The sequence below is a fragment of the Phyllostomus discolor genome, chromosome 9, assembly GCF_004126475.2.
Source record: "Phyllostomus discolor isolate MPI-MPIP mPhyDis1 chromosome 9, mPhyDis1.pri.v3, whole genome shotgun sequence".
NCBI lineage: Eukaryota > Metazoa > Chordata > Mammalia > Chiroptera > Phyllostomidae > Phyllostomus > Phyllostomus discolor.
This window is the reverse complement of record NC_040911.2, coordinates 102,860,024-102,879,420: the sequence shown is the minus strand read 5'-3', so window position 1 is coordinate 102,879,420 and position 19,397 is coordinate 102,860,024. Positions and strand designations below refer to the sequence as shown.

The 19,397-nt window shown below is 59.9% G+C and overlaps 1 protein-coding gene across 1 annotated transcript in view; it reads right to left on the bottom strand.

Moving 5' to 3' along the window:
- Positions 1–2,576: 2,576 nt before the first annotated feature.
- VAPB (VAMP associated protein B and C) overlaps positions 2,577–19,397 on the bottom strand; it is a 46,443-nt gene continuing 29,622 nt past the window's right edge. The window contains exons 3-6 of the mRNA XM_028524128.2: positions 11,778–11,881; positions 8,904–8,984; positions 6,978–7,154; positions 2,577–4,041 (exon numbers count right to left, since the gene is read on the bottom strand). Coding sequence (XP_028379929.1) covers positions 3,883–4,041; positions 6,978–7,154; positions 8,904–8,984; positions 11,778–11,881 — 521 coding nt within the window. The 3' untranslated portion in view covers positions 2,577–3,882. The remainder of the gene's footprint in view (positions 4,042–6,977; positions 7,155–8,903; positions 8,985–11,777; positions 11,882–19,397) is intronic.

The following is a 19,397-nucleotide window of genomic DNA, read 5'->3' as shown; positions in this document are numbered from 1 at the left end:
TCGGTATTTATGACAGCTGGTGCCAGCAGTTTAGGGGGATTAAGGAGGGAAAACATGCAAACGAGGGGAGAAGAAATTAAAGACAGGCCTTCACGCCTGCGATGCATCGTGCCGAGGCAATGTCCGCTGTCCGTTTAAAAATGCGATCAAATAAAAACGTATGGGACTCTCTGTTACCGCGTATGTCCCTTAGGACTCACGAGTGCCCGGTGGCAGGTGTTTCTAAAACAGGGGCACCACGCTCAGGGGTACTGCAAAGCCAGCGGCGACCCCCCTGCCTGCAGCGCCCAGCTCGGCTCCCGGCCAGCCCCCTGCCCAGCGACGGCCTTCTCCTAGGCTGGTTCGTTCCAAGGATCTCTCGCCCTCTCGGGGGAGAACGGACCAGGGATAGGACCGCACGTACCCCTCTCGGCCTTTCTCTCGCTTGTCGCCTCCTCCCAGAAAAGACCCTCGAAACGTGGGTGCTCCACTGGGGTCCAGCCCTTGAGTGTTCTGGCTCTGCAAGCTGCCCCTGAACCTCAGTGGAGCTGGCTCCTCCCACAGCCTCTTGCGACAGGCTCTGGCCCACCCCACCGCCCGGGAGGACTCAGAGAAGAGCCCGCACGGCCCCGGGTGACCCTCCCTGGGGAGCTCCCTCACCCGGCTCGGCCAAAACACCCCGCGAGCCCATGTGCTCACCAAGTCCGAACCTCCTACGGGGAAAGACTTTATTTACAGGATGTCGAGTTGAAAAGAAGAGAGGACTCTGGATTCTAAATTTTAATGTCTGGCTGCCAACAAAAGGCCCACTCCCACCTGCTCCTGGGGGTCCACGAAATGCTAATCACGTTCAAAACGCCAAGCAGAGGAGGTTCCCCGGGCACTCGGAGGGTGGTCACGTGAGGGAGGGAGGCCCCGACCTCAGGCCGGACCTGCCGGCGGCCGCAGTGGATGGAGCTTTATCGGAACACGCACCAGGCGTGTCCTTTCGCTCCCAGCCTGCAGACCCCCGCCTGGGGGAACCGGGACTGTGTGTGAGGCCCTCCCTCCCGATCCCTCCCTCCAAGGCCAAGGCCGGGAGCTCCGGAGGCTGTGTCAGCATGGCTCCGCTGCAGCGCCCACACCTGCGGCGCCCACACCTGGGCAATCCTGGTCCGCTCACGGAACACCGACGGCAGAGGGCGCATGCCGCCTCACCGCTCGGGCCTTCGGCTCCCGGGACCCGCCTGGAGAACACGCCGGAGACGGACTGACACCCGGGCGGCCGTCCCCGTCTGGGAGCCGAGTGCTGTCTGAGCGAGGGGTGGGGGTTCCCTTCAGGCAAAAACTCGGGGTGCAGAGGGGACCACGCATGGTGAAGACAGGACGTTACCGACTGAACAGCCGGTGACTCCCGGCTGCCCCGAGCCTCCCTGGAGGTCCCGGGATCACCGGGGCCAAAACCTCGGGCCACCTTGCCCGCCCCCCACCCCAGGCTCTCGGGAAAGTGACTCAGGGTGTGTGACTTCCGAGAACAGTCTGGTCTGTGTGGAATTTGTCTTTTGAAACCCATGCGCCCGCGGCAGCCACGCTCAGCATACCTCCCACCCGTCTCCTCCGAGAGACTCCTTAACCCAGGGGGCAGGCTCTTCCCCACCGAGGGCCAAGCGCGGGAAGGCGGCCAGCTGCCTAAGGTGTTCCGCAGTTGCGTTTTACAGTTTAAGCTACCCCTTCCCCTGTGTGTGCGTGCGTGTGTGTGTACATATACACAGGCACACAAGGACAGACCCTGTATGTTTCCTTATATATATAATTACGTATGTATGTATAATTAAACATACAAGGTCTGTCAGGAACAAGTCCAGCCACTGCTAATATGAGAACAGTTTGCACGGCACCCATGTAACCTGGCGGCCAAGGCGCGTGGGCTGGAATGCACGTGTGTGGACAATGGCGACTTCACTGTACTCGTCAGTAGGGGCTGTAGAAGCTGTTGAGTGAGCATGTGCACCGTGTGGCCATCACATTCAGAATGACTGAGCGAGTGACACAGAGAACCTGCGTCAGATTTTGCATTAAGCTCGAACGTTCTTCTGCGGAAACTGTTCAGACTCAGGAGGCTGCAGCCATGGGCAGCTGGTGATGGGCAGCTTCACCACCACAACACGCCCGCTCATGCATCATGTCTCGTGCAGAGTTTTCTGGTGAAACATCAGATCACCCGGGAGACTCAGCCCCCTACAGCCCAGATTCGGCACCCTGCGACTTCTGGCTTTTCCTAAAACTATAATCACTTTTGAAAGGGAAGAGACTTCAGACCATCAGTGAGGTTCAGGAAAATACGACAGGGCAGCTGATGGTGAGAGGGAGAACGGTGTGAGGTCCCCAGGGGCCCACTCTGACGGGGACAGAGGCGTCACTGTCCTATGCACGATGTTCCTTGTACCTTCTTAAGTGTCTATTTTTCACAGTGCATGGCTGGACGACTTCTGGACAGACCCCGGACAGGTTTTCTCACAAGTAGGGCGCACTTTAAAATCAACCGTCTGATGACAAAACAGTGACAACTTAACAGCCACAAATCCTCCCATGCAGCAAATGTGACAGAACGACAAAAGAATTCTTAATTTGGGGGTTTTATTTTAATTTTTTCAAGATGCTACACAGTCAAACAGAAGTGGAGTGGTCTTTGCAGCATGACCCCACAGCCCAACTCCCCATCACACGTGACGGACGGACGGACGGACCACTGGAAGGACCCCCTCACGCCCCTCTGCACCGGACCACTGGCTCCTTCTACTGACCCCTGACTCAGCATCCCGCCCACTCCCCAGTCCCGACCCCCAGCCCGGGGGCAGGAGCCGAGCCCGGGCCAGGCCACGTGCCGGAGGGGGAGCGCTGGCCGCAGGCTGCGGGGGCCCGGCGCCCCTCTCCCTGAGAGAGGGCAATGCAGAGGGGACTGTCGCTGCCGGGAACTTCCCTCCCCATGACAGTTGTTGGTTGTTTGTACAGAGAAACCCCTCCCGGCGGCTGCCCCCCAGCCTTCCTCCAACGGACCGCACGCCCACCTGCACACGTGCAGGGCCCCCGGCCCTCCGACAACGGTGCTGGCTCCGGCCAGCAGCCTCGGGGGGGCACGGCTGGTCTCGGGCTGCAGCATTCGTTATAATCCCGTGACAATAAGAAAACAGGAGATGAAATACATTAAATAAGTTAAATATGCATTAAATGTCTCTGAATAACAGCTCAATCCCACTACACGAACCAGCAGTAACTCAGCTTGGTCCCTTGAAGAGAACGAAGCACGGACTTCCCTTTCCCAAGTGCTGGGGCGGCCCGTCCCCACTCGCGCCCCTGCCCCCGCCCCCAGCAAGTCCGTCTGGCGCTACCGCCGCAGCAGCACAGGTCTTCTTGGCTCTGGCCCTGAACACCAGCCCCCAGGAGCTGAGGGCCCCGGGGGCACGCGGGCAAGCATCCTGGGGCGTGCGAGCGGGCAGCGGGGGTGGCTGTGGAGGGGACGCACCGCCCCCACGCTGGGCTCCGCCCCCCGAGGGCCGGCGCCGCCGGGCAAGGGAGTGTCGTGTTTTCAGAGAGGTAATCCAGCAACGTGGACCAAGTCTACAAATGTTTAAAATGACATTTACAACATGCCATTATTGTCATTTAATCATGGTTTCCCTCGTCATTAACAAAGGTCATTCTTTTCCCCAATCACGGACTATACATTTTTTACTTTCTAGAAGATCGTTATATTATGTTACATTTGTGTGTGTGTGCACGCGCGCGCGCAGGGAGGGGTAATTTAAAGGCAAGACCTGTGAGATGTCATCATACATTAATTTCTTTTTATACACGGTTATGGTGAATTTCAATCCCGGACATGGCGGGCCCACCGCTCCCGTCGACCTCCCGCACCCGCCGCCTCTACAAGGCGATCTTCCCTATGATGACCCCGACGATGAAGAACAGGACCACCAGCGCGAGCAGCCGGGTGCTGAGGCCCTCCTCCTTCCCCGGCGCGGCGGGCGCGGGGCCCGGGCTGTTGCTCTGCGCGGTCTTCCTCTTCCGGAGCCCGTCTTCCTCCTGCGGGGGCGAAGGCACGTTTCAGGGCCACCCGCGCACCGGAAGCGGGAGTCACGCGGACGGCCGAGCACGGAGGGCTCACACCCCGACTCGGACCCCCCCCCCACCGCCATGGTGTGGTCCCCTCCTCACGGGGAGGCCCGTGGGGGGCCGGCCGGAGGCCGCTACGAAACACCGCCCTCTCCTCTCCGGCCGCCTGCGCGCTGCCGCCAGGGTCCCCTGCGCGCTGCCGCCAGCCGCCTTCCCACAGCCTGGACCGAGGGGGCGCTCCTCCGCCCCCTCTGCTCAGAGAACAGGGCTCTGAAGGGGGTCCGGCCGGGGCCCGCCCACCTTTCTGGCCACGTCCCAGCTGTTCCTCTGCGCCCACAGCCGGTCCTACAGCCGGCTGGATTTTCCCTGCCCATGTAACAGGGCTTCTGGAACACTGAAATGTGACTAAATGTGACTAAACGTGATACATGCACCTCAAACATTTTCTACACAGTGCATGGGTTTCCCAAAGAGGCAACGGGGTTCTTCCTACAAAGACACTCGGCACGCCCCCCAGCTCTGACGTGCGAGGAGCGGGACTGCCCTCTGGCCCCACCGTGCGGCCGGCCCCGCGCTCCGGTGCAGCAGCCGCACCTCTGGCTCCCGAGGCCACTGCTCCTCCGGGACCCACACCCCGGCCGCCCTCTCCTCTCCTCTCCTTTCCCTTCCGTCCCCTCCCGCCCACCAGCAGGGGCCTGGCAGCTCCTGGAGACGACCAGCAGCCAGTGCACCGCGTGGACCCAAGGCCTGGGGGGCCGGCTCCCCGCCGCGGTGGCCCATCTAAGGCAGTGCGCGGCCTGTGCCCCGGCCCCAGTGCTAGCAGGGCGCCCCTGCAGGGCAGGACGCCCCGTCTGTGCCCGCGGTGCCGGGCACACGGCAGGGCCTCGGGAAACGTGTTGACCAAATAAAAGAATGAAAAACCACAAAACAGAACATCAGTGTTTGGCAGGAGAAAGAATCTCCTAATGTCAAGAATGGTCTGGGAGTATTTTCAAGGTCCCTGCTCGCGGGCACGGCCAGCATCCCCGCCTGGTGACAAGTGACCAGTGATATTCCAGCACCTTCAAAAACAAACACGGGCACCGCCGAGCACAGCGTTTGTTTTACTGGGTTCATGTAGAGGCTGCTTCTACCCATTTATCACTTCGGGTGGCACAGAGCTGCTCTGAAGAGAAATGCACTCAAGAAGAGGCTTTAGGCACATCTTAGACTTGCAGCCAAGAAGGGACGTGTCAGCGCGGTAACCTTCCCCCGGACGCTGTCACCGAGTGAGGGGGTGAAGGCTTCTGCAGAGGAGGGGCAGGGGGCCGCCTCCCAGGCCGGGCGGCTCCGCGCCGACGCCGCGTCCGTCCGGGGGAGGGAAGGGCCGGAGGGAAGGGCCGGCCAGTCGAGCTGCGGGTGTGCCGAGAGCCTGGGGCTGCGGGTTCAGGAGCGAAAGCCAGGGCACTGCTACGTGCGTGGGGGGCGTGACCAGGGTGGGGGTAGGCCCCTCTCGAAATTTCAGCTGCAATGAAGTCCCTGTGATCAGAGATCAGAAACGCTCCCCTCGGCCCTGGCTGGTGTAGCTCAGTGGATGGAGCACGGGCTGGGAACCAAAGTGTTGCAGGTTCGATTCCCAGTCAGGGCACACGCCTGGGCTGTGGGCCACGGCCCCCAGCAACCACACATTGATGTCTCTCTCTCTCTCCCTCCCTTCCCTCTCTAAAAATAAATAAGTAAAATTAAAAAAAAAAAAAAAAAAGAAGAAACACTCTCCTCAAGACGAAGTCTGAAACGACACACTCTCAGAGCTGAAGGAGCCGTAGAGGCATCCGGTGACCGGTGTTCCAGGGACACCGTGACCGCGAGGCTCCGGCTGGTTCGGGTCCCACCAGCCGTTCCCACGCTGCACGGGCCTCCCGCCACCCCCCACGCCGCCTGACCCCGCTCCTCCTTCCCCGGCCCGCCTGGCTGCTCTGACAACTCCCCACCTCCAAGCTCCACGGTGGGGCCGCAGTTTGACGGGGGCCTTTGGCTCAGACCCACCAGCGTCTTCCAAAGTCAGCCCTGCACCTGCGTTCAAGTGGGCCAGAGGTCGGAACCGACCCCCCTCAGAAAGAGAACCTCACCCAGTGGGGACGGGGTGGGGTTGGAAATGGGGATTCCCACAACCATCACCGTTCTAATTTTGGTCTCGAATCTTACTTTCAATTTACACAAATGGAGGGCGGGAGGGTTTTTTTTTGTATTTTTGGGTTTTTGGGTTTTTTTAAAAGATTTTATTTATTTATTTTTAGAGAGGGAAGGGAGGGAGAAAGAAAGAGAAACATCAATGTGCGGCTGCTGGGGGCCGTGGCCTGCAACCCAGGCATGTGCCCTGATTGGGAATCGAACCTGCGACGCTTTGGTTCGCAGCCCACACTCAATCCACTGAGCTACACCAGCCAGGGCTATTTTTGGCTTTTTTAACAAGGGGATAAGAGTTTAAACAGTTGAGAAACTTCGGGTTCTTGATGGGGGAGGGGAGGAGGTGTTCCAGGACTCTCGGAGAACCGAATGAAAACTACGAATTTCTTCCTGGGAGACAAATGTGCAAACACAAACAACTCTACAAATTCAGGGCTTCATCAGCTTCCCTATCCCAGATCTTCTTTTTTAAGATTTTGTTTGTTTACTGTGAGAGAGAGGGCACGGGAGGGAGAAGGAGAGGGAGAGAGACACGGATGTGTGGCTGCCTCATGCGCCCCCTCCCACTGCGGAGCTGGGCCCGCAGCCCAGGCGCGGGGCCTGACCGGGGATGGAACAGGCCACCCTTCGGCTCGCAGGCCAGCGTTCAGCCGACGGAGCCACGCCAGCCAGAGCCGCCCCCAGATCCTAGCGAAGCGGCCCCACCCCCTGGGGACCCCCGGGGAAGGAGAGGCCGTTACCTTGAACTGCCGGTTCTCCTCCCGCAGCCGCTGCACCTCGCCCTGCAGCCGCTTGCACTCGTCCATCAGCCTCTTGACTTCGGCGTCGTCCAGGGAAGAGCTCAGGGATTTAGACGCCACTGGTGTTTCTGTCTTTGGTGCAGTTGTGGATATAATTTTATTTATTTCTACATCATGCTGTTCAGAAACAAACGAAAGCCCACGTGTCACCAACTACACACTGAAGGACTTCTCACACACAGTGAGGCGGAGCTCAGCCACAGTGCGCGGGCAGCGTCTCCCGGCTCCGCACGGGCCTCTGAGGCAGGCCCCTCCATCTGGTATCGTGACGGCCCAGCGCAGCTGACCCCGGAACTCCCGCACGGGGCACACAACCGAGTTCGGCCGGACCGCCACTCCCAGGACAGAGAACCGGGCTCCGTGCGCTGTGCTGGCGGGTCCCTGCCGTGCAGAAATCAGCACACGGTGCCTGTGCAGGTGCAGGGTCGTGAGCCACAGTCACGGTCACCGTGAGGACGTGAACGTCCCTAGGACCAGCTGGGTGGGGGCGGGAGGCCAGAGACGGCCCGGAGGGTGGCTCCCTGCGTGAACATGGTGCCGGGAAGCTGGGGGGCGGGGAAGGGGCGGTGCCCGCAGGGTTTCGGTCTGTGGAAGCACATACACCCCCCTCACCTCCTGCGTGAGGCGCCGTTTTGAGGCTGAGGAGGGGGTGTGTGTCAGCGAGGCGGGGAAGGGTGGGCGTGGAGGCTCGGCTGTGCCGGGGAAACGCAGTAACTGGGACCCACTCACCTAGCGCCCCCTGTTAGTTCCCAGGTGGCTACTGGGAGTGTGAGGTCCCAGCTGCAAAGCTGACGCAGCACAGAGCAAGGCCCAGAACACAGTCCCACAGCGTCCAAGGCCGCCCTTCCCACGACACACGGCTCAACGCAGAGGCCCAGCGCAACAAAGCATGCTGACGCCGGGCGGGGAGCTGGGCCACAGGCCCAAAGCGCTCCTACAAGCCTTGTGGGGCGATGTTCTCAGAGCAGGTCCGTCGCCCGAGGCCCGCCAGGAGCAGCCAAGAGCACCTGGTACTCTGCCGAGACTCCCAGCTGTGTTTTTAATGCAACTGCAAGTTCTCGGGCTAGTCTGAAGGGAGTCCGTGTCAGCACTTCAGTGTTCTGTCCTCAGCGGGTCGCCCCTCGGCTCCACACAAAGGGAAAGGGGGGACGGCCCAGAGGAAGCTGCTCCAGCGACTGCCCCTCCTCACCCCTCCGGCAGCCCAGGAGATGCTCAGCGGGGGCAACTGTGCCCCTCGGGGCACACGCGGCCACCTGCGGCCACCACACCTAGGGGCGCTGCCAGTACCTGGTGGGCAGAAGCCAGGCGTCCGAGGAGGCCCAGGCAGGCCCACGGCGGAGTGCGGGGCCCCACGGCCGCAGCGTGCGGCCGCAAAACCCTCCCCGAGCAGGGGTGCCGGGGAGGGAGGTGCGCTCAGGGGGGCAGAGGTGGTGCCCAGGGGCCGAGCGGGCTGGGCACCCGCAGGCAGGACTCCGCACAACGGCGGACAGACCCTCCGTGTTCAGCACCTGTCCATCGGCCTCTCGGCAGATGGCAGGCCACTCCCCGTCTGCGTCTCACCCCCACTGAACAGTGACTGGTGAGTCTGCCAGGCCACGGACACTCTTGGGGCTTTGTGACACTTCAACAGCCAATGGGCTGCACTTTGCCAGGGGAAAAACTGTTTCAATTAGTTGTCTTTCTGTAAGTCTTTCAAAGGCTGATTTCATGCGGGCCCACTTATGTGTCGACTTCAGCTTTTTCCCCCTTCATACATCAGAAAGAGGAAAATACTTTGCCAACTTAAATCTTGGTTTTGCAGGAGACGGTATGCAAATAAGTATCAGCTCGCAACATGCAATCACTGTTAACTGGAAACATACTTACTGGTTTATCGTTTTCCGCTGGCAATTCAAACACACATCTAAGTTTTGAATCCATAAGGTCTTCCGGCTTTGCCTCCTTCCACTAAAACAATTTAAATTTAATAATCAGGATATTATAAAGCTGCTGGAAGAATAATTTTCTTCCTATAACTGACAATTTCAGAAAAATACTCTCAATGAGAAAGCCCCGACGTACGTCAAATAAAGAACCAGGTCCACCGAGATTTCGGCGTCTCTGACACGACAAGGTTAAACACACTCCCTTTCCCAATGTTCAGTGCACACCGCAGACTCGGTCTCGCCGCCTGGCCCCTGGAAGCCAGCCAGCGCCCCTCCCGCTGCCTGTCCGCAGGCAGATGTGGGGCGGGGGGCCCACTGCGGGCGTCAGGGGGCCAGCGCTGACCCTGGCTCTTCAGAAGAAGACAGACCTGTGGACACTCCCCGCCCCGAGGAGGCGCATCCCGTCTGGGAGGGGTTCCGGAGCGCTCCGCCAGCGCCCAGCCGGGCCCGTCGGCCAGCACACGCCTCTCCGTGGTGCACCCCCAACGCGTTCTGTCCGTGTGGACAGCTCCCCTCCTCTGGAAGCGGACAGTGGGACTTCAGGTGTCCTGACAACTGCAGGCCGACTGGCACGGCAGGGAGGTTACCCCAGGGAGAAGGGACAGCCTCCCGCCGCTGCCCAGGGCCATGCAGGAGGCAGCCAGAGCAACACAGGCACCCGGAGCCAAAAGTGGGGAACGGGTGGGTGCCTGGCAGGGGCCGCCCGAGAAGTCCCGGCGACCCCAGCGGAGCAGCAGTCGGCGGGGGGGACGCTGCCGACGCGCTTCTGAGTCTGTGCGTGTGCACACGCGTGTGTCCGAGGGCGCCGGGCAAGGGCCGTGCCGGGACGCTGGAGCCGCCGGGAGGAAGACTGCCGGCCGGCAGGACGCTCGCAGGCCTCCGGCGTACTCAGAGCGTCGCCGGTTCCCTAAGAAGAGCCACCGGGGCAAAGGTGCTCCGACACCAGGGACAGCCGGTGGTCCCCACCTTGACCCAGGAGTCCAGCGCAGTGTCGCCAAGGGCCCACCAGCACTAGATGCCTCTGACGTGACGCACGCGTGCCATCGCCTAGCGACTCTTCTCGCCACACAACCTTCAACCCGAGCTCAACCCCGAGGAAGAGGCCGCGCAGACGCAGTGTGGGGCGGTCTCCAAGTCCCTAGCCTGCACGCTGAGGCTTCCCAAGCCAGATGAGACAGACGAGGCCGCGCTGCTCTGCCGGAACAAGAACTCCAGACCCCCTGGGGCCCACGGAAAACCGCGGCCGTGTGGGTTTCTCTGAGGCCGCAGCACTGCGCCCCACACTCAGTGGAGGAGAGACTGCGTGACAAAAATGGAGCGGGTGTGGCAACACGCCGGACGGTGAGTCTCGGTGAAGGTGATGTGAGTGGTTACTTTGCCATTTTTTCTGTATATCCAAAGATTAATATTTTGAAATGAAGAAGCACAAGGCTTTCCTTAGTCAACAGTGGTCAGGTTAAGGATAAACAAATTACAGGGAACTTTTCATTTTGGTATTTCCAAAAACCTCACACGGTGCACTCTGCACAAACCCCTCTCAGGCGGCTGCAACAGCCAGCACACGGAGGCGGGCGTCCCCTCTCCCGCAGACCGCCGGCGGCGTCACACACAGCGCCTTCACAGCACCCACGCGTCCACCTGGCCGTGCCCACGGGAGCTGCCCGGGGCCGCGGCGCTAGTGAAGGCTGACCTCCGTGCCCCGGACACCCGCGCCCTCGCCCCGCACCACGAGCCGTGCAGCGCCCGCCGACACGCCCAGGTCGCAGGCAGTCTGCGCCTGGTGCACGCCCCGCTCCCCTCGATCGCCCAGACCCACCTGGAGGGGCGCCCCGGCCTAGGAGGCACACGGAAGCGGGGAGCGCCTCAGCCACACCCCCGTGCAGAGGAAGAGGGCGCCCCGCCCCCCGCCCCTCTCGGAACCCCGCCCGGGCACGTCCCGCGTGCACCGCCCGGCGGCCCCACAGCACGGAGACGGCTGGCCTCCTCTTCCCAGACGAGCGGAAAGCTCAAGCTGGGACACTGCGGCTGTGCCCGGGACAGGCCCTGGCATCGAATTCTCGGAGGGCGAGTGAGAGTCCCAGCCCGCGAGAGTGGGCCCTCCCCGTGACGCTGGCGGGGCCCCTGGCGTGGGCTGGCAGGCGGGAAGCGGTGGGAACGCCCCGGCGGCCCCGCCTTCCCCTCCCAGCTGGGAGCGCCTCCTCCTCCACTCAAATGTGCGGGGCTCAGGCTGGCCCTGGAGCTCCCATTGTGCTCCTTCCTCCAGAAAAATCAGGAATAGGGTACCATTTATTTATTTTATGAAAATGAAATCATCTTATTTTTAACAAAATTAAACATGCATTTAAGCAGGAAAAAAAATGAAGAAATCTAAAGAAAAAAAAGAAGAAAAAGAATCATGCTTACCAGAACCAAGCAAAAAATAAACAAACACATAAATAAATAAAGCATGGGCCGAGGGCACTAAGTTTTGAACTCTCACCCCTCCGGACTCTGGTACCGGGTGGGACCCTTTTCTGTGGGGCCCAGGATGGGGAAAAGGGAGAGAACCCGCAAACCATTCAAGACCTAACCCATCAGAACAAGGAAGTGCTAGGGGAAACTGAGGTAGAAAAGTCAGAAAGGAATAGTATTCTGGGGAGTTCCATAAAATGTTAAAATCAAAATTTTTAGAACAACCATAAAGACAGTCCAAGTACACCCCCGCCCCGGGAGCCCCGCCCCCTCTGGAAGCAGGCCCGACTCACTGGAGCGCATGCACCCGCAATTCCGCGCCCAAGGGGAGCCACGGAGAAAGAAAGAAGCGGTCCGTACTTACTACTGCTTCCATATCAGAAGTGTCAGTGGGCGCAAACAGAGACTGAACCATAAACTTGTGTTTACTTTTCTCATTGGGGTCATAATCGAAAGGCTGTAACATCACTGAGAAAGAAAATAGTTCATTAGGAGGGTCAGACTTGGTTAGCAGCAGCCAGTTGTCAACACTTGCATGTTGGCTGTGAAGCAATTCGCCCCGTTCCCGGAGCCCGGCGGGCCTCAGGGGAGAGCGCGGGCACGAGGACCGGCACCTTCCCCGCCGCTCAGGTCCCAGGCCCCAGGCCCTGCACAGCTGGGTGACTCGCCCGAGGCCCGAAGCAGGAGGTGGTGGGATGGGACCTGGTCTCCCGAATCCCAGCCCGCCGACCACGCAGCCCTCACGGAGAGGGGAGCCGGGCGGACATGCCACAGGCCTGCTCTGCTCAAGAAAACGTGTCCAAGTCCAAGGTCATCATGAACTCCGTAGACTAGCCCGAGGCCCGTGGGGAACTGCGTCCGCTCCCCTGTCCCACCCCCCACGGCAGGGCCACCACGGCGATCGCTGCAGTACAACTCTGCCCGTGCGTGCTGCTAACACCTTCCCGGGCTGCACGCTCACACCCCTCTTCTCCTGCTGCACCCGGGGGGGCCGCACCTCAAGGCTCCCTGGGAGGGCCGCACCCCGCGCTCCGACCAGCTTCCTTAGCACACACCCCTGCTCGTTCCCCGACGGTCACCTTAAGACGTGGTACTTGCTACAAGGCTGTGCCTAGCCACGCATCTAGGTAAAGTCTCCGAAACACAACGCATTCGCACACGGGAAAGGCGGCCGTGCCAGGGGCTCACGTGGGCGGGGCCTCTCCCACTGCCAGTGACCAGGCTCCGTGCTTCGGGCCCGCCGCCTGTTCTCAGGCGACACGGCTCAAGCACAGAGAGGTCACGCCGCGGAGAAGGGCGCGCCCGGTGTGCGTGGTCTGCCTGGAGGCGGGGCCCTGCCCTCCTCCCCGGAGGGGTTTCCACACCCTTTCTCTGGGTGCTCGGCAGGGTTCTCTTCCCCTTGAACCCCACCTCAGGGCTTCCCCAGTCCTTCCTCCGAGGCCTCAGGACCAGCCGTGCCGCCCCGCAGCAGGGGAGGGGCCGCGCCCTGGGACGGCGCGCACAGACGGAGACGCACAGATGCAGGCGCGGGGGCCCGGCGACGTGTGCTGATGCGTGGTCTCCTGCACCTCCGACTGGACTGTGTAGTGCTGTGTTAGCTGGATTACACCGGCCTTCCGACGCTGACATGTGTCGTCACGTACCAAGAGAATCACGTCCGCTACTATTTCCACTGACCTCCCTGAGGAGTGGTGAGGTGCCGGGGAAGCCGGGAAGCCCTTGGTGGCCGGAGCAAGTTTCCGAGCTTGCCTGGCGCCTGGGCTGTGTCGCTGGCCCCAGTGACCGTGCGTTTTCGAGTGGAGGGACTCGCTGCGTTCCTGCCCGAGCACGCACCTGCCCAGGCCCGGGTCCAAGTCGCGTGGCTCTCAAGTCCAAGAGGCAGCCGCCCAGGAGCGCCCCGGACGGCGCCCAGCTCTCTGGGCGGAGGGTGACGGTGTGCCGCCAGGCATGGTCAGGGCGTGGCGTTGTGTCACAGCTCCGTCGGGGCTGTTCCCGAGGGGAAGCGGCCCTTCTGGAGGAGCCACACATGTGTGGCCGCGCCAGATACGAGGACGCCGGCCCGGCAGGCGCTCGCTGTCTGCTCCCTGCCCGCCGTTCACCCGGCGCCACCGAGTGTCAGCACAGGTGAAAAGGCCCGTAACACCTTGGCATTTTCATGAGTGCAGTATGGACACAACGCACACACAACGCCCCGTGGGCCGCCAGCCTTTGAGAGCGTGGGGCCTGGGCCGGAGGGCCCGAGCGCTGCCGCTCCTCATCGCACCGCCGCCCGGGGAGGCCCTGCAGGAGGGGACCGCCCTGGTGACCTGGCTCAAGGAGGGGCACCCCCGCTCAGGAGACACTGCAGGTGAGAGAGGAAGCAGTCTCACACAAACCCAGCCTTGCGTTCTGGTACGGACCGGGACTCGGTGGCATCGGAGTACACATGCCCCTCACCGGAAGGGGACAGCGGTCCCGTGCTGTTCCAACCAAACCGCCCTGCGGCCGCCGGACCCCACAGTGCAGGCCTGAAGCCCGGGGGTCGTCTGCACTCAGACCTCCGTGCCAAACAGGAATGTAAGTAAGTGGGGAACGGCGTGACCGATATTCACCCCCTTAAGGGGGCACTGGAGACAGCCAAGGCGGCAGGTCCACATCCCTTCTGGCCTTGACCAGCATGGCTCACCAGGTGAAAGGTCGCCGGTTCGATTCCCGCCCAGGGCCCACTGCTGGGGTGTGGGCTCAGCCACCAGCGGTCGGGCACACAGGAGACGCAACTGATTGACGTTTCTCTCCTCCTTTCTCCCTCCCTTCCCCCTCTCTAGAATAAGTAAAATCTTAAAAAATATATCCATCCGTCCGCAAAGGTGGGCACTTGTGAGACGTGAACACGGGTGTCCAGCACACCAGGGAGGCCGGCGGGAGCGGGAAACCGAACTGCTGGTGAACCACCAGGATCGTGGTGGGGGAGGGGGGCACTCGGCCCCCGCCCCACGGAGACGACTCTCCTCCTGCCTCGAACAGAAGGAGGTGGCGGCTGCCCACCAGCCCTCCTTTCCTTCGGGGCTCCCGAGTCGGCGAGCAGGAGTGAGGGGTCCAGCCGTCCAGCGGCCACTCAGGCCCCACACCACTTCCTAGGCCCCCGCGGGGCCGGCGCCCTGCCTCGCGGCCCCCAGCGCACGCCGGAAGTCTGTCCGTCTCGGCCACTGCCAGCGTGCGTCAGACTCAATGGGCTCTGCCCTATTAGCTGGAGCTTTATGAGAACATGACAGAATAAATGCTGTTAATCGTTTGTTCTTTCTGCTCCGTACATGCAAATTGTGACAGAAATTATGTACTTTTTCCATGACAGGCTATAAAAGAGCTTCCCATTAACTTAATTTATTTCACTTGAATACCAGAGACACTGATGATAAAACCCTCTTAAATGAACCATCTATCCTACTTTTAAAATGTATCTGCTGATACTACATTAAAAAGAAGCCTGTTACCAGGAGACAGCCTGGGGACCCGGGCGCCACTCGCCAGCACGAATACTTTGCGAAGTGATGCTGCCGCACGCACGGCCAGAGCGGGGTCCTGGGAGGAAAGGGCTCGGGGGTCCTGAGACGCTGGATCGAAGAGCCCAGACTTTCCTCAAAAGAGAAGAGATGCAGACTACATATACTTAACCCTCTCTCTCTCTGTCTCTCTCTCTCTGTCTCTCTCTCTCTCTCTCTCACACACACACACACACACACTTTGGAGAAATGATGACTTGATTAAATGCAGCATAAAAGCTTCCTGTGAGAACCCAAGCACGTCACATCATTTTCATCTGCATCATCGTGTTAACAGAGCTAATGAATAAAAGTCTAACGGGCACCACAGCGCGTGCTTTATTACTATTATTTTATCTCAGAATCTTATCTTCAAAATGTCTCTCCTTGTTTTATGTGACCAACCTCAGCCCAGGCCTGCACAGGCACCTCGACTCTCCAACTCAGACCCTTCCCGTCTCTCTGGCAGCCAAGCCGCACCGCCCTCCAGCCCCGTGAGCCCACCGACGGGCCCCTCCCGGAGGCTTCGTCGCTGTGGCGCTCCTCAGCCCAGACCCTCCCACTTCGCAGGGAAGCCCACCGGCCCACGCCTGTGCAGTCCGCTCTCGGCAGGCCTCCCGGAACGCAACCCGGCAACAGCCCCCACTGGTCCCACAGGCGTGTGCCCAGCGCCGGGGTCCTGTCCTCCCCCAAGTCTCCTCGTAGCACGTTGCCCCTACCCGGCATGCTCCCCTGGTGGTCCCCTGCTCACACGTCAAGAGCCCCACCTGTCGGGGCTCCACCCACCACCGACACGAGAGCTCCGGCACGCTCGCTGGCAGGCCCAGAGTGGGGCCGAGAACACGCGCTGCTGACCCGTGCCCAGCGGATGCTGCCCGCGGGCCCAGGAGCCCCCCCCCCCCCCCCCGAGCACACACGCTGCCCTGTGACCCCGGGGCGCCTGCCGGCCGGAGGGCCCTTCCACGTCCTCCCTCGCACCGGGGACATGTTCTGCCAGCCAGCCAGCGGGCCCGGCTCCGCACACGCCTCAGCTCCTCCTCACACGTGTCTGCCTTCTCCACCGAAGAGACCGCGACCGGGACCTTGCGTCTCGAGTGTCCCACCCTGGGGACTCACCCGCAGGTGTTCACCGGGCGAGGGACGTGCCCCCTCTTCCCTTCCCACACCCGCGCCTCCTTGGGGAAGCACCGAGAGAGGCACCGCTCCGACCCCTGGCCGCCGGCCAGCGTCCCCTCTCTCCTGCCGCCCGCGCCACTTCTGTCCTGCCCCGCCCGCAGCGCAAGGCCCCACTCCCAGCCCTCTGGCCACAGCCGTCCTCCCTCCTCCTTTCCCCACAGTCTGTGCACCAAAAGGCCGCTCTCTGCCCAACGGCATTTTGGTGTAATAGTGAGCCATCGCGCCACGGTTTCAAACTAACCAAAAGCAACCCAGGGCTCGGGACCAGACCGAGACGCCCAGCGCGGACACCACACGGCAGTGTCACCCCAGCCTGGAGCGAGGCAGCTCGCACTGGCTTCCACCGCGCACCCTCACTATGGGTCACCTTATCCTTTCCTTTGGGAGTCTCAGGACGCCGAGACCATCACCACTTCCCTGGACCTCTGCCTACTCAGGGACCCGTGGAGGGGACTATGAGCCTAGCAGGTAAATAATTAACTCTACCTCTTCATAAATGAGTTAACACTGACCTCCGTCTCTGTGTCTCCCCCAGGTCGGTAAAGCCCGCCGAGAGCACCGAGCCCCACAAGCCGACGAGCCCGTCCGCACAGAGATGCACACGCGGCGGATGTCACCGGAGGACGGGGTGTGCCACGCGCAGGCTCTGGTCAGAAGACAAGGCTCGTCCCCTCTTTTTAATTAACGTCTTTAAAAATACACACCTCTTCCACAGCTCCGCACCCCTCCGGCCGCCATCACCGCTTTAGAGTGGAAACATTGCGGCCTCTTCCGGCCCCCCTGGTGTGCGGGGACGCCCGCCGCACCCTACCTACGCCGCAGCGAGGCCTGCGCGCCAGGCGTCTTGGAGCCGCGCAGCGGACACTCGGAGGAGGGCGCCTGCACCGGGGCTGCGGTCCCTCCAGGCCCCTCCCGCACTGCCCAGCTCTCACCGTGTGTTCGTGGCAGGCTCCTGTCCGGTCCCCGCCCTGGCCACCTCTCGCTGCCCCCTGCCTCCACTCTGCCGTGTGACGGGTAAGTGGGTGAATGCCCAAAGAACTGTAATGAGTGAAGAGAACGCGAGTTGGTGCGCCCCACAGCTCTGCCGAGTGTCTGCTCCGCAGCCGCGCCCCGGCACCGAAGGCACCTCCAGCTCCTCCAGCTCAGTGGGGACACCCGCCCCTGTGGGCCCTGCTGGCCTTCGAAAACGGACGGACCACATCGACTGCGTCACACTCAGAAAAAGTGAGACAGAATTTATCTTAAGAAACTTAAATATTACAGTAAACTTTTAAAAAGTCTTCAAAAGCAATAATTAAGCTTATTTTTTGTTGGTAGATTCTTCTCATAAAACCAGAATTTTTCATGTGCTGGAAAAGATCAGAGATCCCTGTTAAGTGTGAATGCCAGTTGTTCTCATCCGAGAGCAACACACTTGGTTCATGAAAACCACATGTAAAATGCTTCCCTTATCAGAGAGGCCGTTCCAAAGCAAGGATCACACAAACAGGTGGGCGCTGTGAGGATGCCCGCCCCACCCCACCCCGCAGTGGGCTCTGCCCCGCCGCCAGTGGGGGGGGGTGCGGTTGGGGGGGGTGCACACCGGCTCTCTCTCTGCGGGCCGTGTGCTTCGCTCTGGCGCCAACAGCCCGGGTGCCACAGCCCCAGGCTGACCGGTCCGGAGCGAGCAGGCAGCTCCACTAAACCGCATCAGCAAAACCTAAAAGGATTAATTGTCAATTGCAACACTACCCAATTTACGTTAATTGACCAATGTTTCCATCCAAGAAGAGTTGCTGATGTTCACTGTCTGTCCTCGGGATTTTACTGGAAGAACTTGATGCCTTAAATGTGACTGAAATAAGTGCTGAAAAGGGCTCTGTGTCAGGAATGAATACTGCTCCTTAATTCTTTGAATTTTAATTTAAAGTATAGATTCAGACACGAGAAGATCTGTGTTTGTTTGTCTCTAACCATTTTCAGTCCCCAGGGTACACTTAGTAAAGCGTACCTGCACCTAAATGTTGGCATCTTTAATGACGCTTTCCGATGCCCCTCCCATTACACAGATATTCTGCATTTCTAATTTGCGTGGTACGCAGGCAACCAATGTGCATAATTGCACTGCAAACGGAAGCGTGCTCGCTACTTTAGTGAAATTAGAATTCAGTGAAGGTTATAAAAATATTAAACTTAATATCATATTACAGGAAGCCTAAGTATTTTTGATGGGCCCATAATTTTACCACTTCACCTGCTATATCCGCTGGCAAACATGGTTTGGAATATTAATGGAAAACTCCCTCATTATTAAACTGCAGTATTACAAAAAAAATCCACAACCACTAACAGCTTACCACAAAGACATTTTCAGAAATTATCTACCTTAAAATATTTCCCCACTAGACAGTTCAGAGAACAGATTTAATGTTGTACAGCCAGAACGAATGGGGAGGCCCCCCACTGTTTCAAACTTGTTAATTCAAAAAGTTCTGTTTTCTTTGCATTTAAAATCTCAGGGGAAAAAAATCCAATCTCCTTTTCTCCGATCTCCATTTAAGTGTGCCGATTTTGCTGAGGTCCAGACCCGAATAATTCCAAACCATCTCTGGTAGATGGTGTGGGTTGGGTGTGAGTGGCCAGAACCATGGCCTTCCGGTCCACCTGCCGAGAGCGGGAGCACCTGTGCCCCTCCCACTGCACAGCCTCACCCAGGGGGTCCAGAAGGGGCTCCTCGTGGAAGGAGGGGAGACGAGCCCCTAAGCAAAACAAAGAACAAGGAAAAGCTCAAATCACGGACCGAGTGACCAGCTCCAAAATACCAAAGTTCATAAAACAGAGCTGTTGCTGTTTTTAAGAAACCGATGAGGTGATCTGCCATCTTCTGAAGAAAATAGCATGCAAGGTCAGAATCTGGACTTTTGACAAAAGAAAATGTAAGTTTCACAGTGTGTGTCTTCACAGACAGACATCCGACAGCTGGAGGCTGTCCCTCGGGCCAGCCCCGCAGCTCCAGGGGCGGGTGCCACTGCTCCCCCTTCCTCTGCAGCCCCTGCCCTCTCCGGGAATGGCGTGTCATCTCCCCTGACAGCTGTGCGCCCTGAGGGTGTTCGGAAGTGGCAGAGAAACAACGTGTGAGTGGCGCCCTTTGCAGGCAGGTGGCGGTGCGTGTGTGCTGCGGGCAGCGCCACGCCGGTAGTATCTGAAGTTGACTCGATGGCCGCCTTTCCATAGATTCTATCTGAAAAACCACTAGCAGCTTTTCACTCTAAAACAAATGCAGAAAATATAAAGAAAAAAACACAAATTTC